A 26,646-nucleotide genomic window follows, 5' to 3' on the forward strand; every position below is an offset into this window, starting at 1 on the left:
ACCAACTGGACAGGAGAGGACACCAGCATCTGGCCCTTCGACATGCTAGAGAAATTTAGAAGTTAGGGGTGTAACTGAATAAGAGAGGACTTAGTAAGGAAGTGGGTACTCCTGGGGGGGGTTTGCTAGTGAGGGACTTTGTATAATACATAAGTGCTAAACCTGAAAAGAAGATGCTTTTAAGACAAGTAAAAGCTTTTAGGAACAAGTGCTGTGCTTTTTAGTTAAGGGATATACTGTTTAGATTACTAGTAGAGCAGTTCTAAGGGAAAAAATGAAGAACAGACTTTATGGAGCCAGAAAAAGTTTAACCTTGTTAAACCGGCGCTGCCCGATGCTGCTCTAGTGGCAACTCCGCGCTATATCGCGCTAAAGCACTCTAAAGCGTGCTTGATAGCAGGGGCCGGAAAGAGCCAGGAGTTGACCCAAAACAGCCAATAAAACTACAGTTTCAAGTCAGTAACCACTCCCACGGGGGGCAGGGAAGCAGCTCAATGTTTATCACTGCCACTGATCAACAGAGAGACTTCCCTTTAGCCCAAGCAAAAATGGCCTCACAGAAACTTACAAAACAGTTCAAGAACAGCAAGCCTGTAACTTGAACTTTTTTAAATCTCAGAAAAGTGGGGAAAAAAAAGATTTTTTGTTTGTTTTTTCAGAGATAGCAGAGGTTCACAAGTAATATCAAGTTATAACAGTGCAGAAGTTGGGAGCTCTGATAGCAAAGACTGCAGAGGTGTACACTTTCACCCCATCTGTCCAGAGCTCTGGGGTCCTTGTCAGGAGTAGGATTTTGTAGAATTAGCCTTAGCTCCTTTTGGTCCCTGTGTAATGACCTCCAGGTCTGCAGCAGGATTCCCATACAGGTATCAGAGAATCCGGTACTCTAATACCAGTCAGATTTTCTGGGAACAGGTGAGAGGGCATCAGGAGTTTAACTGGATTCCCGGAAGACATCAACTACCTCCAAGACAGGAGGGATGGCCAAGGGTCTGTGATGGGGCAGGTTATACCCCTGACTACCCGACGTCATGGAAAATGAGACCGCAACTGACGCAGGACCCAAGACTTTGATAATCAGGCCGACTGAGGGCTACTGCAAGGAGATAACCCAAATGTAATGACTACAACAGTGAAACATGAACATCTCTAGATCTTGTCTTAGACTTAGGGAAGTCCCGGGATTCCCAGTGGAAATGTTCCAGGGATGTGAAGGGTTTCCCCAAAAGAAAAGATCTTCTGGTGGGGAGGCAGGGAATGACTACTCTGAATCCTCAAGCAGAGGTTGTTCTTCAAAATCTGAATAATCAGACTCCTCAGAATCCTGTTCTGTTACTATTTCAGGAGAAAGGTCTCTTCCTTTTAGAAATTGTGGCCTGACTACCTCTGATAAGGGTGATAAGATCCTCTGCCATTTTAAGCATTTGAGTTTGGGGAGGAGGAGCAGGAGTAACATGGTTGCTAAAGGTAGTTCTCCTGGGAGTGGCCTAGCCTCTAGGCCTAAAAAGCCATCGGTCTGAGAGGAACGGTAGTCTGAAGAGAAGATGTAGTGTGGAAGTGGTAGTGCGAAAGGCTTCCTCGAAGCCGGTGCCTGCGTCACAGCTCTGGACCCAACCGCAGACACTATCAAAGGTTTGGAAGACAGATTTCTGCGGCATACTCAAAGGGTCTCTGTAGAGGCCTGCAAATATAGAATTGGCCATCAGGGGCTGAGAGCACCTCACTGAATTCAGAACTACCTGCTTAGTGGCAGAGTCGTTGGAAGGCTTGGCCCAGTCTTAGCCCTTGCGTTTTCAGAATGTCTACAGATGGCTGGCTGACGCCATTTCAGAATGTGAAGGAAGACGAAAATCCCAGGCTACATCAACAGCTCTACAACGAATGGTTCTCACATTAAAGAGGGCACAGAACTGGTAACGGGACAGTGATCTGTGCCTACACAAGTGACGCAGTACGAGTGGAAGTCTGTGGTATTTGCTTTCCACAGGCGAGACAATTAGTGCAAGAAAAAGGATCCCCAATGGGGTACTTTGCTTTAGACGTTTTCAGCTGCAAATCAAAACTATGGTAGCGACAGACTGGCACACTTGTCAACTGGCTCTGCTACGGGCTCTACAGCAAGAAAGACTGATGCAATGGCTGCTCTCCTTTACAGCACTGACATCAGGCAGCAAGCGACAACAGCAGACGCAGAAAAACAAACATTCCCACTGGTATTTGGGCCGACTGAGGGCTACCACAGCAGGGATAAATCCCCCAGGTGATGACTGGAACACACACTAAGAACATCATGAAAGCCCAGTAGGAGTAGCCAGTGATGTCAGTCATAGGGCAAAGGAGCCATTATGTGGTTACACAGGTCACAGGATAGGGTGTGGACCCCAAGAGACCCGAGGATACGAGAGAAGGATAAGGGGGGTTTTGTTGGGTGGGAAGGAATACTGCAACATGGAAGAAAACGTCTACGGTTATGGTAAGATTTTACACAACTATTCTGTGCCCCATTTCCTATGCTGCAGTATTCTTGGTGTGGGAGAGTACCATGGCTTAGTTGGAAGGAAGGGCGGCAGTAAAGAGGCAGATTCCACAAAGACCTGCAGGATTGCCTTGGCAAATACTTACATGTGCTCTGGAGACATTGTCTAACTTGGTGTTTGGTGAAAGTGTGAATGGTGGACCACATGGCTGCTTCCAGTACGGAAGTGGTGCCCAGGCCTTTTAAAAAGCTTTGGAGGCTGCCACTGCCCTGGTGGAGTGAGCTTAGACTCCTAGTGGGAGCGCTTTTTACCATGTCTACAGGGAGGCTGAGAGGCAGCTGGCCTGGCAGGGGTTTGCCTTCTGGTTCCTCTGTCTGGAAGAGGTATGCCCAGAGGGCGGGTTTCATCTAACAAACGTGGCCTTGGCATGGTAATTCCTATAAGAGATGGGAATTGGGGACACCAGGAGATGCTTTAGGTCTTGCAATTCCTTGCAATTTACCTGCAGATTTCTGAACATATCTGGTTTGCCATACAGAAAGAAGTCTTCTGGCAAGTGTTGCAGATAAAGCCAGGAGCATCTCCCGAGAATGGAGGCAGATGCTGCAGAGCATGCAGAGGCCTCAGCAGCATAACTGCATCTGAGTGGCTAGACAGCCAGAGACTGTTTGGAATGTCAGCTTTAGTGGGGCAGTCAGGAGTAGTAGCCAGCAGAGTAGTGGCTTGAGAGACCAAGTCCAAAAACATTGTCACATGGGGGTTAATAGCGGATGGCTCTAATGGCCAATGTAGAAGAGGTGTAGACCTTTCCAATTCTACCAATGTTTTGCTGTCTATCCGTAGGTAAGAGAAGCAGACTAAGTCTGGATTACTTTATCTGGGGACATAGTAATCACAGCAGATTCTGCCAAAGGAGACAGAACTAAAGTTTTGGTCATCTGGCACCTTTTAGAAGCAGTCTGGCCTTTTAGGGGCAGGTGGCTGAGAATCTGGTGTCTGATGCAAAGGCATCAAATAGGCAGGGATTACAGGTGGAACAGAAGGGGAGGGAGATTCCACTTTTAAAAGTTCAAAATAACTAGAGTCAGACATTTGTGAGGTGTCCCATTTAAAGTATTCCTTCAATTCTGTAATGGTCTCTTCAAAGCTGACATCTGGAGGAGTCCCCTTAGATGGATTCTTTATTTGGGGAGAAGTATCCCAGAGGAGAGGGTATTAGAGAAGCATTATGAGATGGATACATCTAAAGATGAATAAGCAGTCTCTTGCTCTTCAGTCTTCAGTACTGGGAAGAGGAAAAGAGGTGGTAGAGGCAGGTCTAGGGCTGAGGAGAGGAAGGGTAGATGAAGAGGCTCTGGGCCTACAGGCCATGAAGGCCTGCATCAGAGGAAGTAAAGGACTGCCAATTAGGTAGGTGGTCTGAGGTTGTAGACAGATATTTTTTAATGGAGTAGCCTTAGGCAAAAGACCTGGAATCTGGTGCACGGCTAAGGATTGTAGTGTCGAGGGGATCCCGGTCAGAGGCCCAGCTGTGTCTGGTTGCCCCTAGACATTGGTTGTAGCAGATGTTTGAGTAAGCTCCATGGACATGCCACTAGTCAACTGAGAAGAGACTTTGAAAGTCACTGAAGCAGACAGATCAACATCCAACTCCTAAAATCGGTAGCTGGTAGGGCATCAAAGCAGAGGCAGTGTTAAGTGGGCACTGGGGATCCATCCTTAGTGCACTTTTTTCAAGTCTCTGGTTTTCTAGGTATAGACTGAAGGCAGCCAGACTGCTATAGGGGCCTTGGGTACGAAGGATTGGAAAATTGAGCAAGCAGTATGGTTGTGCTCTCGGCCTAGGCAAAAAACAGCAGTCGTGTGCATCTTTATGCAATATCTGGCACCCACATTGGCATTTACCCTTTTTAGCTGACCTCAGCTAGAGGTTAATACAGAAAACCAAGCTTTAGAAGTCAAAGAAACCCCCCCAAATGGCGTACTTAGCTTTTAGACTTCTTGTGAAGGAGTAAAGCACACGATGTGACAGCCTGAGGCTGAAAGGTTCTGAGGTCCGTGTGGGCAGACATCACATTTAAGGCCCCTGGCTTATGGCACTGCGTGTGACATCCCACAGCAGTCAAGCTGAAGCTTTTGTATAGAAGCCAACGTACAGGATTGCCTGAGGCAGGAAATACCACACCAAGAATACTGCACATAGAAATAGGACATTTAAACAAAAATCCCCAACAGGGTACTTGGCTTTAGACATCTTCAAAGTAGAGGAGCGAAGCAACTGATGACTGTGGCTGAAAGTTGAGGTCTGTGTATGCAGACCTCACATTTAAAGGTCCCTTGTTTAGGCGCTACATGTGACGTCCCACGCACCTACAACAGCCAAGCTTTTGTATGGGAGCAGACATTCAAGTCGCCTGAGGTAGGAAATCCCACACAAATACTGCAACATAGGTATAGGACATCAAGCTGTTACTCAGTATGCAACCATCTTGTAACTCCAGTACCAGGAAGAGTTAAGTAAAATCCTCTTCCTCGTTAGTGTTGTGGTACTGGTTCCTTAGAGCCCTGGGTGCACAGTAACCAACCTGGGCCAATGCCCTAAGTGGAATGTCTGAAGTGACCAAGGGTTGCCCGAATTTCAGCTGGTAACCCTTTGAATGTTTAGCATCCACTGGTATGTAGTAATGAGCCAAGACTATTAGATGTCCTCCCCCATAGCCTGGGAACAGGGAGGGGAGTGGGGGAGTACCATGGTAGAGTCACTGTGGCTCCCTGCCTTTGGGCATAAGACCCCGGCCTAATGGGTTCAGAATGCCACTGCCTGGACTGTTGGTACGGTCCATGGTTCCTTCTCCTGTGGGGTTTTCTTTGCATAGCCTTGTGTTGGAAAGGACCAACGCTTTGGTTACTTCCTGAAGTGAGGCTGAACTTTAAGTCCTTAACAGTCTGCATGGACTTAAGCTAGTCTTCCATTTCCTTGAGTACAGCTTCAGCCTTGGGACCAAAGAGAAATTCTTTATCCAAAGGGGCATTCAGGTTGTTAGATTTGACATGACCTGGGAGAGACTATTCCCTCAGCCAGGCATATCTTATGACAACACCTGCAGGCCTACTGAAAGCTTCCATAGTATCATAGCCACACAGTATGGGGATGGTTTGGCTACTTGACAGGAGTTCCAAAGAACAACTCCCTAGAGATACCAGGGTTCCCCATACCCATCAATTTCCACTTCATTTGGTCCAGAAGGGCTTACTGGTATTTAACTTTGTGAAACTGGCATTTCAGGTCCCACATAGTTAGGGTAGATATGTTAACTTTTGCCAAACCTACGATTTTACTTTTGTCAGTAGGCAAGGGGTTTTTGGACAAGTTAACTTTTCCTTCCACAGGGCCTGGGGGGTCAACATCTGGGTCTGCCACTGGGTTTATCTCTCCTGGTCAAAGTCCTCATCTGAATCAGATGTCTTCTGAGAAGGGCATCCTGAAATCTGGGAGAGACCGCCTGGATCTAGCCAGAGATTAGATCTTCAGCAAACCTCAACATCCTGTTGATACGCCTGGGAATGGGAACAGCCTCTCTGTTCCAACTGTGACCAACCTGACCCAGAACAGACTCACAGGCAAAAAGCTATTGCAACATCTAGGCAACACGAGGATCCAGTGATCTTAGTAGGGTTGTCTGAATCTGGAACCTGTACAGTGGTTCTGGACTTAACTGATGAACACAGTCTTACGACTTGAAAAGATGGAGGGACCTGAAGGAATAACTGAACAGGTTTGAGAGAGGCTTGTGCCACCACCTCAGTCACAGAAAAAGCACCTCACCTTCAGCAATAGGCTTAGGAAGACTGAAAGCAAGCGGCCATCATCCAAGCCCCCAAGCCTTAATTTTCTCCTTTTCTTTCCCTTAAGGAGGAGTCTTAGCTCAACCTTTGGACAATATGTGAGCAACCTGACAACTCACCAAGATACCTTGCTACAATCTCAACCATAAGACTAATGGCCCTGCTGCTAAAGCAAGCAGGAAAGACAGTTGGGGAAGTGATGTTCCAGCCCCGAGCAATTCACACAAAAGTTGAAGTCCCAGTGTACTGTCAAAAAATGGCCTCTGCTGTGGCAAACTATACATAACGCCCCCCAACAGGGTACACAGAACCTTCGCTCTGGTGTGGACCAATGGATGCACAGACTAGCACTCTACTTCAGGCTCCAACAGCAAGAATGAACTAAGATCATGGCGCCAGCTAACTATCCTTACACCCAAGTGTAGTGACATCAGGCAGAGCGCTACCAGCTCCAGAAGGCACAAAACTATTCCCTGGTAGTTGGGCCAGCCAAGAACTTCCATGGCAGAAGTCCCACAAGGACTACAACAGTGAAACATGAAAACCATGCTAGACTATCGCATTGCTCTTGGTATTTCAGAAGGATAATCAATACAAGAGGAAATATCCCTTTTCCTGCTAGAAAACTTTGAGAATGTCTTATTTGCTAAAAGCACTTCTTGCAATTCTAAAAGGAGGAAGTGAAATATCCACAATGCTACAGAAGTCAAGAAAGGATTAGTTTTCCAGGGCAAATAAAAGCTATGTCTACTTGTGTAAGCTATGAACCCTTGTGGATGGACTGGTAACTCCCATGGCACCAGCTACTCAAAATCCATACTTCAGAAAAAATGTTTTCACTCATACCACCCTGAAAACTGACCGTGGTTACAGGTACTACCAGCCCTGCATGAGACAACCCTTTACTAAACAGTCTGCCTCCTATAAAAGCTAGAGACTAAACCGATCCATGCTGATTTGCAGAGAAATGATCCCATGAGCTTATCAAAAATTCAACTTCATTAAACTGTGCAGACAAAAAATCATATCTAAAATTAAAGCAGAATATTCCAGTCAAAATTTAATTTAAAACTTTCCACCCATGACTACTGCAGCAATTTGCTTTAACAAAACCATCTACTCACTGCATTGGCAGCCATCTTGTGGAAAGGCTTGCTTGATTCGTGGCACAACAGCTGCAACAGCAGACGTTCACATTTCTGAAAAAAAAATGTTAAACTAATTTCACAACTTATCTACACACCACGTACACATGTAAACATTTATACCAACACATCTAAAACTGGACAACCCTTTTGCTGAAGATCACTCAAGAATTACCAAATCAAGAGACTTGCATAAATCTATACTAAATTCAAAAACTTTTCATTCTACAAACTTCCAATGTCATGTTAGAGTTACATATGAGTGGCACTTCAAGTCTTCCCCCAACTTGACTGCAATTAAACCATGCAAATTCTCAATTCACATACGACACCAACTTTGGTTCTACTTTATTTCAGTGTTTTCAAAGTACTGAAAACAGCTTTTGTAAACATATTCCATATCTATAACTCTTGTAGCTTTAAAAAAGAAAAAAAGTTATGTACTCACCATACCGTTCCATCAGAGTAGTTCTACTTCATTTTCTGCAACCCGTGGGTATTCTGATCCATATTGGATCCGAGCCGGCAACTTTTTCAAGCATCTGCTCCAAGCTCCTCCCCCTTACCCACAATCCCTCATCTCCTACCTTCCCTCAGACAGTTTGCCACTATCCAAACTATCAGCAACTCAATATCACCACTAACCTAGAACAGGTTTGGGGGAAGGAGGGCGGGACAGTTGCAGAAAATGAAGTACAACTACTCAGATGGAAAGTTATGGAGAGTACATCTATCTGAAGTAGTTAACTTAATTTATCTGCAACCTGTGGGACAGAGTCCCCATCTACCAAAACACCTGAGAGGCCCTCATGGAAGGATATTCCTGAGCACCCCAAAGCCAAAGGATGCTCTCCCTTCTAGAGATCAAATCCAACTTGAGAAATTAATGTATGTGACCTTGCCCAGATCGCTGCTGCACAGATATCATCCAGTGAAACCCTAGACCAAAAACTAGCAGAAGTCGCCATAGATCTGGTTGAATGAGCTTTAACAGGACCAGGCGGGGACAGATCTTTGTCCTTACAGACTTGCAGAATACATTGTGTAATCCATCTAGCTTGGATATGGCTTTGCCCAAAAAGGGTCTAGAAAAGGACCTGAATAACTGGTCAGACTTACGAAAGGGTTTAATTCTGTGCAAGTAGAAATGAAGCAGTCTATGAACACCTAGCAAATGCAGTTTATATTCACCCTTGTTCTGAAAATTTGGAAAGAAAACTAGCAGGTTAATAGTCTAATGTTAGATTCAGAAGCAATTTTCGGTGAGAAGGAAGGGTTCGTGCAGAGCAAGATAGTACAGTTGTGTACACTTACCATAAATGTAGATGTTAGAGTGCATTCACTGTTGCAGTCACTGTTGCAGTCATTACACATTTGGGTAATCTTCTGGCAGGTTGCCCTAGTCGGCCTGAACTCAAAGTCTTGGGTCCTGCGTCAGTTCGTCAGGGGTATAAAAAATGCAGCAGACACCATTTTCTTTAGTTTCTTGCCCCCAATGTCAGGTGCGCCCCAAAAAGGTAGCAATATTATATAAATATATATACATGCATCAATATTACCTTCATCTACAAGCAAATACACCACATAGGTTGTAGAAGATAAAGATGACAGGGGGATGGCAGGAGGATAACCTGGACTGCAACAGTGAAACACGAACATCTACATTTATGGTAAGTGTACACAACTGTATTATGTTCATGTTTCACTGTTGCAGTCATTGCATTTGGGTAGAATCCCAGAGCTATGGTTGGGAGGCTGGAGCTAAACAGCATTAGGTGCGGCTATAAAGCTCTGCAGCACTGCAGTGGCAAAGCCTGCCCTGGACTAAGAGGCAAATGGTAATGCTTTGTAAAGGTGTGAGCAGAACTCCAAGTAGCAGCCTCTAGAAGGTCTTTGGTTGGTACTCCCCTGAGAAAGGCTGAAGTAGATGCAGCTCTGGTGGAATGAGACCTAATGCCCTTGGGCACAGGTTTACCATGGTGTAAGTAGCAGAAACTGATGCAGTGGCTTATCCACTTTGAAACTGTCTGCTTTGAAATGGCCTTTTCTTCTGATCCTGCAGCATATGACACTAGAAATTGCTCAGTTTTTTAGGGCTTTAGTCCTGCCCAAGTAGAATCTTAGCTGTGCACATGTCCAAGGAATGCAGAATTCTCCCCTTTCTTCTGCAGATTTGGATAAAAGGTTGGCAGATGAATTGTTTGATTAAGAGCCACACTGGAAACCACCCAAGGCATAAAAGTAGGATTTGTCCTCAGAGACAACCTGTCTGGGTAGAATATGACAAAGGCTCTACAGCCATGAGGGCTTATAGCTCTGAAACTCTTCTTGCTGAAGTAATTGCTAGTAGCAGAGCTGTCTTCCATAAGAAATTTATCAGTGGTAGCAGCTGGTTCAAATGGAGGCAGGGTGAGCTTTTCCAACACATAATTGAAGTCCCTTGCAGGTAATGTTGATCTAGGCGGCCTTAGATTTTTGGCTCCTCTAAGATACTGCTTTATTAAAGGATAAGAGATTGGTGGCTCTGTATTGTAATGTGCCGAAATGGCAGAGGCATGGATTTTGATTGATGAGAAAGATAGGCCTTTGTCAAACATCTCAGTCAAGTATTGTAATATCTGAGGAATAGGTGGTTCTGCTATCAGTTCCTTGTGCTAGACTCCAAGCACAGAATATCTTCCATTTGTCAGCATAAGATTTTCTAGTACTAGGTCTTCTGGCTTCCAAAATGACATCCATTACAGATTTACTGAGGTGTCGTTTGTATGATTACATGATTAGCCATGCTGCCAGGTTCAGAGTCTGTAGTTGATTGTGCACGATCCGATTGCTTTGCTGGGACAGTAGCTGTGGTCTTTGAGGCAAGGTCCAAGCTAGGTATTGAGACAAGTTCCTTAGGATTGGGTACCAGTACTGGTGAGGCCAGTCCGGGGAGATGATCATCTTTGGCTTCTCTTGTCTGACTTAGGAGTATCTTGGGTAGAAGAGGCAGAGGAGAAAAGGCGTAAACGGATAGGGTTTTCCAACTGAAAGATAGGGCCATCCACTTTCCATGCTTGTCTGTGATCCTTGTGCAGAAACTTTTCAATTAATAATTTTGAGGAGAGGCAAATGGATCCATGTCTGGGTTCCCCCATTTTTCTATCATGCTGAAGACTTGTGGATTTAGTTTCCACTCATGAGGATCCATAAGGTTTCTGCGTAAATAGTCTGCCAGAGTTTTGTTTTCCTGGCAGGAATTGAGCTTGATGTATTTGGTAGGTCAAAGCTGTGTCCCACAGTGCCATGGCTAATCTGCAAAGGGGGTATACGAGTGTGTGCCCCCTTACTTGTTTATATACCACATAACTGTGGTGTCTATCAGTAGTTGCCCTGGATGAAGCAAGTCCTTGAAGGCTGTTAGGGCATTTTGAACAGCTAGCATCTTTCTGGTTGATATGTAGATGCATTTGTTTTGGTGCCCATATGCCCTTAATGCATCTTCCTGCCATGTGGGCCCCCCAGGCATAATCTGAGTCTAAGGTTTGGCTGGCAGGGGGTAAGTGAAGGGCCATCCCATGTTTTGGTGACAGGCCTTTTCCCACCACAGAAACTCCCGTTGCAGGCAGGGGATGAGGAATCATGGTTTCCAGACTGTGAATATTGACTCAAACTTTAGGTACCACTGAAGCTTCTTCATATGCAGTCTTGCATATGGAATTAGTAGGATGCCATGAAGCCCAAAGCCTGCAGAATTTGTCTTGCAGAAGACTGCTTTTGTTGCCATCAGTTTGAAGTTAGTCGTCAATTGCCTTTGTCTGACGTGAGGAAAGCCATCTGGGCAGTTGTATTCAAGCTTGCACCCAGGAATGTTATCTTTTGAGAGGGTACCAGTTGTGATTTCTTTTCGTTTACTAGGCATGTTAGAAGCCTTTTCACAAACGCCAGGTGTCTAAGAATGTCCTTGTTCTCTGCTTGAGACAGTCATCCAAGTACGGACATATTTGCATGCTTTTGTCTGCAAAATGCAATTACTGGTGCCAGGCACTTTGCAAAGACCCTGGGCGTAGTAGATAAGCCAAAGGGCAGTGCAGAGAATTTGTAAAGCATTAAGCCAGCCTTGAATCTGAGGCATCTTCTGCATGACTTATTGGGACATGCAGGTATGCCTCTTTTAGGTCTAAAGTCACCAGCCAAGCATTCTTGCCCAGCATGGGCAGAAGCCACTGCAGAGTCAGCATTTTGAATTTTGGAATAACTAGTGGAGTTCAAAATAGATAAATCCAGTATTGGCCGCCAGGCCTGGTCTTTTCTGAGTAGTAAGTACAGTTTTGTACCTACCATAAATGTAGATGTAGAGTGCGCATACAGCTGCAGTCAGGCGGGTCCTCGGTCAGCCGAATTCCAAAGTCTAGGTCCGGCGTCGGCTGTCGTCACTTCCTCCCTGACGTCAGTGCGGCAGGGGTATAAAAGAGGCAGCAGACGCCATTTTCTTCAGTTTTTCTTGCCCCAGATGTCAGGTGCCCCCAGAAGGAAGGTAAACAATGTTATGCAAAAATGCAATGTTGATAAATCAAAAACAGTAGCTGCAAGCAATACACCATAAGAGAGTACCCCAAAAGGTACTATGAAAAGGGTTTGTCATAAGGCCTGTCCTAAGAGGGGTTGGAGGGAGGGAAACCTGGACTGCAGCTGTATGAGCACTTTAACATCTACATTTATGGTAGGTACAAAACTGTACTATGTTCATCGTGCATACAGCTGCATGGGTAGAATCCCAAAGCTAAGTAAGGGTGATAGGCACTAAGTGGAACTAGGAGGGGCTAGGATACCCTGCAGGACTGCTGTGGCAAAGCCCGCTCTAGATTTAGAGTATAGTGGGAAGTGATAGTGCTAGTGTGCACTGAACTCCAGGTGTCTGCTTCCAAAATATCCTTGGTAGGGACCTCCCCCTGAGGAAGGCTGCAGAGGTAGCGGTGGCTCTGGTGGAGTGGGATCTGATGCATGAAGGCACAGTTTTTCCATGAAATGAGTAACAAAAGCGTATGCAGTGAGCTATCCAGTTTGAAATTATCTGTTTGGAAAGGGCCTTTCCTTGAGCACCTGCAGCATAGGACACAGTTGCTCAGATTTCCTGAATGGCCTTGTCCTGTCCAAATAACAACAAAGTTGTCTGTGAATGTCCAAGGAATGTAGTAGTCTTTCCCCTTTGTTTTGTGGATTAGGATAAAAGGTAGGTAAGTGGATAGTCTGATTCAAAGCTACACTGGATACTACCTTTGGCAAAGTTAGGGTTGGTTCGTAAGGAAACTCTGTCCTGATGGAAAATGATGAATGGTTGCACAGCCATGAGGGCCTGTAGCTCCGAAACCCTGCGAGCTGAGGTGATAGCCAGAAGAAAGGCTGTTTTCCATGACAAGTACTGTAACTCTGATGAAGAAGCTGGCTCGAAGGGAGGAAGGGCCAGCTTTTCCAATATGACGTTGAGGTCCCAAGCAGGGACTGGTAGTTTCCTTGGGGGTTTTATATTCTTTGCCCCTCTGAGGAACTGCCTTAAGAGAGGATGAGAGAATAAAGGAGGATCTGTGTTGTATTGTGCAGAAATGGCTGAAGCGTGGATCTTGGAGGAGAAGGAAAGTCCATTGTTTAACATCTCAGCTAGGTACTGTAAAATTTGAGGTATATTTATTACCCAAGGATTCTGTCCCTTTTGATTCCAGGCACAAAATAGTTTCCATTTGGCGGAGTAGGCCTTTCTAGTAGGTCTTCTGGCCTCCAAGATGACATCCTGCACCTCCTTGGAGAGGAGAAACTGTTGGGAAATCAAGGAATTCTCCATGCAGCTAGATTTAGAGTTTTGAGATAACTGAAGAGTTTTGTAGTTGTGCTGGGACAACAGAAGAGGGACTAGAGGTAGGATCCATGGTGGGGAATGTTGTCAGGCTCTTCAGGAGCGGATACCAGTGTTGCCTTGGCCAGTCTGGAGCAATGAGAATCATTTTCGGCCTCTCTGCTCTGGCTTTTAATAGAACTTTGGGCAGCAAAGGAAGAGGCGGGAAGGCACAGACTGTCAATGTTGCCCAATTGAAGGAAAGTGCGTCCACTTTCCAGACCGGTGGATGATAGGTCCTTGAACAAAATTTTTTTCAACTGGCAATTTCTGTGGGTAGCAAAGAGATCCATGTCTGGCTGTCCCCACGCCAGAGTTATCTGTGAAAATTTGAGGATGCAACTTCCATTCGTGTGGATCTGTCATTTCTGCTTAGGTTGTCTGCCAGTGTTTTCTCCTTTCCTGGCAGGAATTGTGCCTGTAGTTGAATTTTCAATTACAGTGCTGTGTTCCATAGGGTCATGGCTTGCCTGCACAGGGGATATGAATGAGTTCCTCCCAGTTTGTTTATGTACCACATCACTGTGTTGTCTGTCCTTATCAATAGCTGGCCTGGATGCAGTAGGTCCTTGAAGGTCATAGCCTTTTGCACGGCTATCATTTCCTTTTGGTTGATGTGAAGGAGCTTCTCTTTTCGTGCCCATTTTCCCTGAATGCACTGATCTGTCATGTGTGCTCCCCAGGCGTAGTCGGAGGAGTCTGTTGCGATGATTTGAGTTGCTTGAGGTACACAGAAAGGAAGACCTGTGTTTCTTTGGCAAGCTTGAGCCCACCACATAAATTCCTTTTGAAGGCATGGAATGAGTGGTATAATTGCTTCCAAGCTGTAGCTGTGTTGAGACCATAAGTTTTTTAGGTACCATTGAAGATTCCTCATATGCAGCTTTGCACATGGGATAAGGAGGATGCACGATGCCATGAATCCCAGAGCCTGCAAGACTTTCCTTGCAGTTAGCCTGGTGTAAGTTGCCATTTTTCTGAAGTATTGAGACAGTTGCCCTTGCTTGCCTGGCGTGAGGTAGGCCATCTGGGTGGTTGTATCCAGTCGGCATCCAGGAAAATTATTTGTTGAGAGGGTATTAGTTTTGATTTCTTTTTGTTGACTGTGTATCCCAGGAAGTTAAACAGTTTTTACAAACGCCAGGTGTTGCAGTAGTACGTCCTTGCTGTCCGCTTGGATCAGAAGTCGTCCAGATATGGATAGATTTGTATCCCTTGTAGTCTACAGAAGGAGATTACTGATGCCAGGCATTTCGTAAACACTCTGGGCGCAGTAGATAAGCCAAAGGGCAATGCAGAGAATTGGTAATGTGTTGAACCTGCAAGAAATCTGAGGTATCTTCTGCAATCATGTCTGATAGGGACATGCAGGTATGCCTCCTTGAGGTCCAATGTCACCAGCCAAGACTCCTTGCCCAGCATGGGAAGAAGCTGCTGTAATGTGAGCATCTTGAATTTTGGCACCTGTAGATGTGTTTAGGATGGATTGGTCTAACATAGGTCTCCAATCTGTCTTTCCTTGGTACCAGGAATAGTCTGGAATAAAACCCTTGATCTTGTTCTTTTGCAGGTACCTCTTGAATTGCTTTCATGTCCATGAGCGCTGAAATTTGTTTTTGTGCCTCTGCCCTTTGATTTTGTGGCAGGTTTGGCATGCCTCATTTTTGGAAGGGTGTGAAAGTGGAACCTGTAGCCTCTGTCTATAATGTCCAGAATCCATTTGTCTTTTCTAACAATATGCCAATTTTTTGAGTGTCAGTTTTCCGCCCAAAGGTGCTGCCAATAAATATTTGCTTGGCAGGTGTAGGGGGAAGTCATTGTGTCTGTTTTCTAAAAGACTGATCTATCTTTTCCACCTCTTGGGGTTGGTGCTTGCCACTGTCTGGCTCTGAAAGACCCTTGAGATTGCCCTCTACCCCTTGGATGCCTGTATCTGCCCCTTTGAGGTCTGTCCGTGGCTGGAAAGGACCAATTTTTTTGAAGGCCAGTTTCTGCTGAAACGTGGAGGCTGTACCTGCAGGAAATCTTTCACTGTTTGCATTGATTTCGCTTTTTCCTCCATTTTCTTCAGCACCTCCTCTGCTTTAACACCAAACAATACATCTTTTTGAAGAGGTGCATCTAATAATTTAGCTTTGACATGATCTGGTAGTTTGCTCTTTGAGCCAAGCATGCCTACGTATAACAGACCCCGTAACAGCAGCTCTACATGAGGCCTCAAGCATCAAAACCACACTGCAAGGTACGTTTACCCACTTGCTCTGCACCATGCAACAAATCCTGCAACCCTTAAATCTGGTTGTTCTGGTTGTGTCATTTTGCTTTTCAGCTGATGTATCAAAAACTGTTGATACTCATATGGAACTGACAGTTTAATGCCCTCATGGTTAAAGTGGCGGAGGTGTACACCATTTCCCCCCCACCTTTCTAAATATCTGGAATCTCTCTGAAGGTAATGGGTTTTTAGCAGTAGAGGCCTTAATTCCCTTGGGACCCTGTGAAATAGTTTCTGGGTCAGCAGTATGGCTTTTATATAGGAACTGGTGAGAATCAGGAACCCGGTAATACCAGTCTGGTTTAACAGGAGCTGGAGGCAAAGAATCAGGATTAAGGCTGGCTTCTGTGTACACATCCAATATATCTAAAATAGGAGGGATAGCCAGAGGCCTATGCTGGGGGAGAAGAATTCTGAGCCTTTTCTTGGAATCTGAGTAATCTTGGCCTTCCCAGTGAAAATGTTCCCCAATGTGCAAGGTTTCACCAAAAGAAAAATCCTCTGGGGGTGAAGCAGAAGGAATGGGGTCCTCGGCATCAGAATACTCAGACAGATGAGGGTAAATCCTGGTCAGGAGACAAATTTCAGAATCCTGGTCAGAAGTATCATAAGCCAATTCAGTCCTAGGTCTCTTAAGAGGGGGAAGGTTGGCTTCCCCTGATTAAAGTAGTAAGGTCTTCAGCCATTCTGATAATTTGTTTAAGCAGAGGCCTGACCATGCAGTCCGGGCGTCTGTTTCCTAGGCATGGTTTGAGTTTTATGCCTAGAAGATGGCATCTGTTTAACATGAAAGTCAGTAGGCCTGAACACATCCTCAGAAGCCGGTGCCTGCACAGCAGACCCATCCAAGGTAGAGACATCTGCAGGTTCCACAGTTAAAGCATCTCGTGGCATGCCGGACTCAGAATGGGTCTTAAGAAGCCTGAGAATCTGAAGTAGTGGGCATCAGGGGCTGGGAAAGCACCTCAGAGTACCAGTGAACTGGCGACTAGCTTAGAAGCATACTCAGTAAATTTGGACCCAAGTGGCCTGTATCTGTTTTTTCAGAATGTTGGTAGTTGGACAGCTTACCGAAGACATATCTGGATAATTGAACAGAGTACCAAAATATTTGTAAGCAAAAATGTACAGACTAATAGTTTGTGGTTTAAATAAGGCACAAAACTGACAGCAAAGTAAGTCGTGGTCAGGGTCTAGGCGAAAACTACAGTACGAATGAAAATCTGAAGTATTTGATTTCCACAAGAAATACAATTGACTTTTACTGACATTGGTTTAGAGCAAGAAAGTTTCCCCAATGGGGTACTTGGCTTTAGTTGAAGAGTTCGGTTCTGAAACGAAAACAAATGTCAGGAGTCTACAGACTAGCACTTCGGAACTGCTTCTGCTTTGAGCACCGCACGTCATGACTGATGTAATGGTGTCTTCTGCATTCTTTATATCCCTGACGCCACGGAAGATGAGACCGCAACCAAGACCCACAACTTTGATAAAACAGGCCGACTAAGGGCTACTGCAAGAATAACCCAAATGTGATTACCTACAGTGAAACACTAAGAACATCCGTCTTTATACAAGGAATGACAGAATTGTTTCCAGGTCTTGAGAAAGTTGGCACCATAGGCTTTTTAGATACCATTGCAGTTTCCTCATATGCTGTCTTGCATATGGAATTAGTAGAATGCAAGAAGCCATGAACCCCAGGGCTTGCAGAAGTTTCCTTGCAGATAGCTGGGCCTTTGTGGCCAGTAGTTTGAAGTAGGCTGTCAAACTTCTCTCTGGAGAAAGGAAAGCCATCTGGGAAGTTGTGTTCAAGCTTGCTCCCAGGAATACAATCTGTTGGCAGGGTACTAGGTGAGTTTATGGTGTACCCCAGTGAGTTCAGAAGCTTCTTTGCGAATGCCAGATGTTTTAATAGAAAGTCCTGGCCTGCCTGAATCAGACAATCGTGCAGGTATGGGTATATTTAAATATTTCTCTGCCTTCAAAATGCAAAGGCTGGAGCTAGACACTTTATGAATACCCTAGGCGCAGTAGATAAGCCAAAGTGAAGTGCAGAGAACTGAGTGCATGGAGCCTGCCCTGAAGCGTAGGTATTTTCTGCAAGATTCCCTTATTGGAATGTGCAAGTAAGCTTCCTTTAAGTCTAAGGTTGCCAACCAGGCATCTTTGCCTAGCATAGGAAGCAGCTGAAGTGTTAGCATTTTCACTTTTGGGATTATCAAACAGGTGTTTAGAATAGAGAGGTCCAGGATAGGATGCCAAGAGCTGTCTTTTCTGGGTACCAGGAAAAGTCTTTAATAAAACAGTGTCCCTGTTCTGCTGGATCAGGTTGAATAGCCCTGATACTTTGGGGTTGGTAGGGTTTGGAAGTGGAACCAGTATCCTTGGAAAACTATTTAAAACCCATTTGTCCTGGGTAATGAGTTAAGTTTTCTGCATGCAGGGCAAGCTTTCCTCCTAAGGGAGCAGGCAGTTGAGCAGGGCTTGGAAGGTCAAGTCATTGTCCTGCTTTGGAAGTGGGAGCCCCCCACTGCTTAGGTCTGTGCATAGCCTGAGATTAACCTAGGTGGTCTGCTGTTCCTGGGTTTGAACTGAAGGTCTACAAGAGACCGGAAAGGACCAATTCTCTGAAGGCCAATGCCTACTAAATCTGGGAGGCTGTACTCGCAGGAAATTTAACAGTTTGCATAGATTTAGCTTTTTCCTCCATCTTTGAGGACTTCTGCTTTATTGCCAAACAAGCTGTCTTGGTTTAAGGGAGCATCCAGTAATTTAGCTTTAACATGATCTGGCACATTTTGCTTCTTAAGCCAAGCATGCCTTCTAAGTACAGACCCAGTGACAGCAGCCCTGTAAGATGCTTCTAAAGAATCAAAATCACATTGCAAAGTTTGTTTACCAACTTGTTCATCAGAATGCATTAATCCTATAATTCTGTGTTCAGCACAGTTCGGAATCATTTTCTGTTCAAGTACTCCCATATGCTGCTGGTACATTAATATATGAAACTGGCAATTTAAAACCCTAATGGCCAAAGTAGCAGAAGTGCATACCTTCTTACCCCATCTGTCCAAGGCTCTAGAATCTATCAGAAGGGCTTACATTTTTGGCAGTAGCCTTAATGCCCTTTGGACCTTGGGAAATGGTCTCTGGATGCACAGGATTCTTGAAGAGGAACTTGACCAATACCGGTCATGTTTTCTGGAGCTGGAGGTAAAGTGTCTGGGGGCAGGCTAGATTCCAAGATACCATCAACAAATGTCCAGAATAGGAGGGATAGCTAAAGGCCTGTGTTGAGGGAGTAAATTCCCTAAGCCTCTTTTTGGAATCAGAGTAATCCTGGCTTGCCCAGCAGAAATGCTCCCCAAGTGTGCAAGGTTTCACCAAAAAGAAAAATCTTCTGGAGGTGAAGCAGAGGGAATGGAATCCTCTGCATCAGAATCCTAAGAGACAGACAAGGGCAAATCCCGGTAATCAGATGAAACAAATATCAGAATCCTGATCAGAAGAATCAAAAGGAAAATCAGTTCTAGGGGAAGGCTGGCTTCCCCTATTTAAAGTAATAAGGTCTTCAGCCATTCTAAGCATTTTTTAGGCATATGGACCCGACCCATGCAGTCTGGACGTCTGTTTTCTAGGCGTGGGTCGAGTTTTAGGCCTGGATTAAAACGGCGTTGGTTTAAAATGCAAGTCTGTAGGCCTGAATGCACCCTCAGAAGCCAGTGCCTGCACAGCGGCTCCGGACCCATCCAAGGTACAGACACCCGCAGGTTCCATAGCTGAAGCATCTCGCGGCAAACTTTACTCAGTAGAGGCCTGTGAATCTGAAGTAGCAGGCATCAGGGGCTGCAAAATCACCTCGCTGAGTACCGGTGGACTGGGGACTAGCTTAATGGAAGTCGGCAGTTTTGGACCTATGCAATCTATCATGTTTCTCTGGAGTATCAGTAGTGTGATGGTTTACTGAAGCCATTTCTGGACAGTTATATACAGAGTACCAAAATAATCTGCTGCAAAAATAAACATATGACGAATAGTTCGGGGGTTGAATAAGGCACAAAGCCGACAGCGAGGGACATTGTGGTCTGGGCCTAAGCAAGGAATACAGTACAAATAAAAACCTTTGATGCATTTGCTTTCCACAAGTAAGACAATTAACTTTTACTGACATCGGTTAAAAGCAAGAGAAAGGATCCCCAACGGGGTACTTAGCTTTTTTGAAGACTTCGGTTTTGAAGACTTCTGAAATTTTTTGAGTTTCAAAACCAGAGTTGGCTGACTGGCATTTGCAAATTGCTTCTGCTTCGGGCACCATGTGGCAAGAAAGACTGGTGTAATAGAATCTGCTGCATGTTTTATACCCCTGACAACCCGTCATGGAAGAGAAAGCATCCAAGACAGGAATCCAAGACACTGGTATTCAAGCCAGCTGAGGGCTACCTGCAGGCAGATAACCCAAATGTAATGACTGCAACAGTGAAACACGAAGACTGTTCGATGCCCATGAGGGCCTGCAGCTCAGAAACCCTCCTGGCTGAGGTTATGGCCAGCAGGAAAGCAGTCTTCCAAAAAACTGGTTTCAGCTCTGCCAAAGCAGTTGGTTTAAAGGGGAGTAAGGTCAATTTTTCCAAGACATAGTTCAGGAACCACCCAGGGGTGGGTTGCTTTCTCGGTTGTCTGATATTCGATACCCCTCTAATTTTTAGCAGGTGGTGAGGGAACAAAGGTTGCTCTTTGGGAATGGGCAGAGATACCAGAGGCATGAATTTTGATTGAAGAGCAAGATTATCCTTTTTGCACTTGCTTGGCAAGGTAGTCTAGAACCAAAGTGAGGGTGGCAAGGAAGCTGTCTGTACCCCTAGTTTGGCACCAGATATTAAATCTTTTCCATTTTGCAGAGTAGGATTTCCTGGTGCTGGGTCTCCTGGCACTGTTATATCCAGGACCGGCTTGTTCAACGGTGGGCTGGTATCCACCTCTGGGGTATAAGCCAAGCAGAAAGGCTGGCATTTGCAGACAGGGATGCAGTACTGGTCCTTTTTCTTGAATTAGTCCTTCTGTGAGAGGTTCCTGGGCAGCTCCTTGGTCAGGCTGAGTAGCAAGGGGTACCAATGCTGCCTAGGCCAATTCATAGTTAAGAGTATAGCTCTTGGCCCTTCCTCCATGACCATTAGCAGTACCCTTGGGATCACTGACCAGGGGGAGGCGTAGACAAAGGTTGCCCCAGCGGAAGGAAGCTGCATCCACCTTCCAGGCTACTGGGTGGAACACTCTGGTACAGAACTGGTTCAGCTGTCTGTTCTCCATTGATTCAAAGAGGTCCATCTCTGGGGTCCCACATTTTGGTGATGTTGAGGAAGGTCCCCCCCTCTGACGCTGCCATTCGTGGGGGTCCAGGCCACCTGCTGAGGTGGTCTGCCAGGGTGTTCTTCCCCTGGGATGTACTGGGTATCACATTAAGGCTCATAACAGAAGCAGTCTGCCACAGAAACTGGACGACAAAGTGGGTAGGAGCATATTCCCCCTGCTTATTCATTTACCACACGACTGAGTGTTTTGAAGGCTGCAATAGTCCTGAGTACTGCCATCACTTCCTTCATGTTTATATGGAGGTCTGTCCTTGAGGTCCCAGGTGACTTCGGTGCACATCTAAGCGGGCCCCCCACGCCAAGTCTGAGGCATTGTGATGCTGGACTGGCCATGGGGAAGAATAGTAGGCCCTTGTTCAGGGTACAGACTTCTGCTCACTGTAGGAGCTCCTCCCTTAAGCAGGGAATCAGTTAGCCGTTGCTGCAGTGAGTGTTGGAACAATTGCAGTTTTCATGTGTAGTCTGGCCAAGGGCACCAACAGGATGCCTTGTACCTCAGCTTGCAGGAACTTCCTTGCTGTAAGGTGCATCCCTGTGAGCTAAATAGGTGATGTACTGGGGCAGAAAAACTTTTCTGGAAACAGGAAGGCTTTTGGAGGATGCGTCCAGAGAGCTCTCAAGAAGTTGATCTGTCTTGTGGGCTGGAAATGGGATTTTTCCTTGTTAATGGTAAATCCCAGAGAGGTAAGGAGGGTTTGGACAAAGTTGAGGTCCTCCAAGAGCTTTTCCCTGCTGTCAATCTAGATGAGACAGCCAGGTAGGGGTTAATTTGTGCGTTTTTCTGCCTGCAGAAGGCAACAGGGGCCATGGTATTTGGTGAAAACCCTGGGAGCAGTAGATAACCCAAAGGACAGAGCAGAGAATTGAAAGTGCTGTATGCCCTGAAACAAGGAACCTTCTGCAGGATTCCCTTACAGGGATATGGAGGTAGGCATCCTTCAGCTCTAGGGTGACTAGCCAGGCATTTGGAGTCAGCATGGGCAAGAGTTTTTGAAGCATTTTGAATTTTGGCACTAGCAGGGAAAGTTTTAGTGCGGATAGATCTAGAACAAAATGCCACGTGCCCTCTTTCCGGGATACCAGAAAGAGAGGTTATGTTCTTACCATAACGTTACATGTTTTTTCTTCTTGCCTTCTTTCTTGCTGGATGGGTTCGGAGCCGATCCTCAGCTCCGACTCTGCCTAATACTGAAGCTCTTTTACCAGCTCGAGGCTATGCTATGTCCCATAATGCTAGGCGTCATATACCCAGATCTCGTTTGATAGCCAACACTATGGACATATGTCCCACCACAACAGAGAACAATCCAACTAATCAGAGGAAGTAACTGAGGTGGCAATAATTCTCACAAGGTACTCTACATCTCCCAGGCTAGGGGGATGGAGGGTGGGACGCAAGAAAGGCGAAAAGACGACAACTAACATGGAACGTTATGGTAAGAACATAACTTACCAATGTTAAGTTGTCAATCTCCCCTTCATTCTTGCTGGATGGGACAGCGTCCCTAGCACCTAAACCCTGGGTGGCTCAAAGGAACAAACTCTTGAGTACCGCGTTACCAAAATCAGCCCGACTTCTGGAGGCCATATTGAGCTTGTAATGAGAAATGAAGGTATGAGGAGAGGCCCAAGTGGCCGCCGCGTAAATGGAATCCACCAGCAATCTTGCCTGAAAGGCTATTGAAGCTAAAGCTCTGGTTGAACGGGCTTAGTAGGAAGTTCGCTGTTCCTCAACTGATAGACCAACATAAGACAGGACAACCACCTGGACAAAGTTACCTTAGAGACTGGTTGGCCTTGCTTCCCTTCCGCATACGACAGGAAGAGCTGGTCTGATTATCTCATTTGCTTAGTTCTATCCAGGTAGAAGCGTAATTGACTGAACTTCCAAACAACGTAACTTTCGTTCAGCTCTATTGGTGTAATTTGGGAAGACGGGAAGATCTATGGTCTGATTCAGATTTCCCAAGTGTCACACTGTCTTTGTGAAAAAGATAAGGAGGGCGAACGCAAAGGGCTTGAAGTTCCGAGATTCTTCTTGCTGAGGTGATTACTACTATGAGAGTTTTCCATGAGAGCAACTTCAACGAACAAGAAGCTGCCGGCTGAAAGGGAGGAAGAATTAAGGAAGACAGTACCAAATTTAAGTCCCACGGTGGGGGGGTCCTTAACTGGGGGCCTAAGTAAAAGGTTTCCTTTTAAAAAGATTTTGCAAAGTTTGTGGGACATTATGCTGGTCTCCGACCAGCCAATGTGGAAATTTGCAATAGCTGCCAGTTGAACTCTGATGGTAGCCGAGGAGCCCAATCAGGAGCCCAATCGAAAGAGTTGCTAACTCTAGAACCGTCTGGACAGGAGCCGTAAAGGGGTCCACATGCTTTTTCCCTGCCCAGACAGAGAAACGCTTCCATTTGCTAGCATAAGTCTTTCTGGTAGACTTGAGAAGCGAGGATGATATCGCAAACTGGTTGAGAGATAAGGGGAAGCCTGGCTAGGGTTGGAAGTGGAGTAACCAAGCTGTGAGGTTGAGAGATCGAAGGGACTGATGCAGCCCGCCCGATTGATAGGTCAGAAGATCTGGCACTGGGTCCAGATGCAGGGCTGCTCCAGTAGATGGCGTTGCAGGAACGGAAACCAAATTTGTCAAGGTCAGTAAGGGCAATGAGGATCATCCTGGCTCTCAAGGCAGTTGCCAGGATGGATTAATTGAGTAATCAAGGGAAAGGGGGGGAATGCATACAGAAGACCCCGGGGCCAATCGTGAACTAGAGTGTCTCTGGGGGGGTAGACCTGGGAGAGGGTGAAGTCCGGGCACTTGCTGTGACCTTTTTGCAACACCTCTAAACAGCAAGGCTGACCCCACCATCTGAAAATTCTTTCCGCTACTGTCTGGTTGAGAGACCACTCGTAAGGCATGAGAATGGCTCTGCTCAGTCTGTCCGCTATGACTTAGGACTTCCCGGGAATATGCGTTGCTACCAGAAACAGTTGAGAAGAGATCGCCCATTGCCAAAGTCTGAGTGCTTCTCGACATAGGGGGCAGGATCTGGTTCCGCCCTGCTTGTTGATGTACCACTAGACATTGTTTGAATTGCAATAGTCCCGGTGGGTAGAGTCCTGAAGGGCCTGCAATGCTAAAAGAACCGCTCTCATTTCCAAGACATTTATGTGCAAGTGGTATTCGAAGGGTTGTCATGTGCCCAGGACTGTCCTGTGCCAAAAATGCCCCCCCCCCACCAGATCAGGGAGGCATCTGTTGTCACAGTGGCAACAGGAGGAGGAAGGACCACAGGTCTGCCCTGGAGTACTTGAGGGGAGACTGTCCACCAAGAAAGGTGTCTTTTGCATGACTGAGTGATTAGAATGGTGTATGACATGGGGAGCTGCTGAAAGGACTACTGGGAAAATAGCATCCACTGCAGGATCCAACGCGCTAGGGGGAGTAAAGTGATTGCTACTGCCATGAGACCAAGTGTTTAGTACAAATCTGGCTTGGACTCTGGTCTCCTGTAATAGGATCTGAACATGGTTGCGAATGTCAAACTGTGTGGGTAGTTTTGCTGAGAGCTCCACTGTGTTTAAAACAGCACCTATGAAGGTAATAGACTGACAAGGCGACAATGCAGACTTTTTGAAATTTAGAGAGATACCTAGCGCTTTGCACGTTTGTACAGCGTAATCTCTGGATTGGAGTAGTCGATGCCTGGTGGTGGCAGTAAGGAGCCAGTCATCTAAATATGGAAACACCTGGAATCCTTGTAGTCTCAGGTGAGCCACAACCACTGCCATGCATTTGGTAAACACCCTGGGGGCTGTGGTGAGGCCTAAGGGCAGGGCTCTGAATTGGTAGTGACTGGCTCCCAGCCGGAAGTGGAGAAACCTTCTGGAGCACCTGTTCATCTTGATATGGTAGTATGCATCCTGAAGGTCTATAGAGCACATCCAATTGTCCTGATCCAGAAAGGGTAGAATGGACTGTAGAGTGACCATCCGGAATTTCGTTCTCACTGAACTGATCGAAGGAAGGACACTGAGGAAACTCGGAGCTATAATATATAACATTAAGTATCCTGTTTTCTGTTTATTTTGTTCTTTATTTCTTTATTTATAGCGCTGTGTATTTTTTTAGCTAGTTTCACTTGTGTGTGAGGTATTAACTGGAAATTGTCCACTTAAGCATCTGTTGGGTTGTTTATTTCTGATAACTTGTTGCAGTTAAACTTTTTTTCTAGAGGCTCCTTTAGCGGTTTAAAACTTTCATTTAAAGGCTCACTGCTGCTTTTCAGCTGTGAGATACATTTCTGCAGTTTGTTTCCCACTCTCCCTCCCTGTTAGTGTTTTTATAGTTGGTGGCTTTGCAGTTGCCCGCCCCTAGTGGAAATTTAATCTGGGACCCCCCTCCCAGTCTAGTGTCATTACCTCATTCTACCCAGTACAGGGAGACGATTTGAGAAGGCCAATCAGCTTAGTTTCTGCTACTCCTTTCTCTTTCCTTTCTTTCCACTAAAAAAAAAAAAAAAAAAATTATCTGCTTTTACTGTATTTGTGTTTCTTCCTACTGTATTTTGCTTTTGTGTCATCTTAAAAGTACTCAATTGTATTTATTACTGCTTGGTGTAACTCATTCTAAGCCTTTTAGTTTAAGCACTTGGGCTTCAGACCAGTTTTACATTAGGAAGGTTTGTGGTCTGCACTGTAGTGGCAGAACAGGTAGCTTACACCCTACTAAGTTGGGAACTGCTGATTGAGGGCTCAGTGTCTTATTCTAACAGTGTAAGAATTCTGGTTTAAGCACTTGGGCTTCAGGCCAGTTATTTTACATTAAGAAGGTTTGTGGTTTGTACTCTTGTGGGAGGAGAGGCTGGACTCTGCCCTTCTGAGCTGGGAATTTCTGGTTAAAGGCTTATAGTGCCTGCATATTTGAACTGCTTCTTACTGTAATTGGTACACCTTGTTTGCTGTAACAGACTAGATCCAGGCCTGCTAAATCTAGCTTTGTTTGTATGCTTGTTTGCTTGTTATTTCCCTGAAAAGCTAATTCCACCTAAAACACGGCTTTTCAGCGCTTCTGTGGATCCCTAGTGATATCTGCATTGCTTACTGTACTTATTTCCTTGCTTCACTTGAAAGAAGTTTACTGTTTGTCGATTTTGCATTTAAGTTACCTGTAACACATTGCATTTAAGTTACCTGGCACTTGCTCACTAAAGCAATTATACAAGTCAGCACTAAAAAAATTAAAAGCACTACACCCTCACAAACTCCTCGAGTACCTTGTTCCCCATTGGCCCTTTTTTCAATTATAAAGGAATTCCCAATACTATTCTAGCATGTCCAAAGGTCAGTTGTCAATCTCCTCTCCGGTCCAGCTGGTGAATCTGGGAATCTTGAGGCAATGTTACAACTGCCTCATGTACACAGACAACCCTCTCCTCCTCCCAACAAATTCCAACACATGAGAGATGCAACCATATAGCCAAACTGGAGGCTAAGCTCTCTCAACTCAGTACTGGTATAACCAGTCAGAAGGAAACCACACAATTCCAGTCTCACATAGACCTACCACGACAGCAAACCAAACACAAACATACTCTGAGGCTCTAAATAAAAATCTGCCCACCAGCAGAGACCTCCAAAGCAGACACCCAAGCAACAGCTACCC

The 26,646-nt window shown here is 45.6% G+C and overlaps 1 protein-coding gene across 2 annotated transcripts in view; it reads right to left on the bottom strand.

Moving 5' to 3' along the window:
* The window catches only part of TRIM28 (tripartite motif containing 28), a 689,781-nt gene that overhangs the window by 224,858 nt on the left and 438,277 nt on the right, over nt 1-26,646 (bottom strand). For both annotated transcript variants that reach the window (XM_044058953.1, XM_044058952.1), the window contains exon 15: nt 7,448-7,522. In XM_044058953.1, the coding sequence (XP_043914888.1) occupies nt 7,448-7,522 (75 nt within the window). The remainder of the gene's footprint in view (nt 1-7,447; nt 7,523-26,646) is intronic.

The sequence above is a fragment of the Protopterus annectens genome, chromosome 17.part0 (assembly GCF_019279795.1).
Source record: "Protopterus annectens isolate FY-2018-M chromosome 17.part0, PAN1.0, whole genome shotgun sequence".
NCBI lineage: Eukaryota > Metazoa > Chordata > Ceratodontiformes > Protopteridae > Protopterus > Protopterus annectens.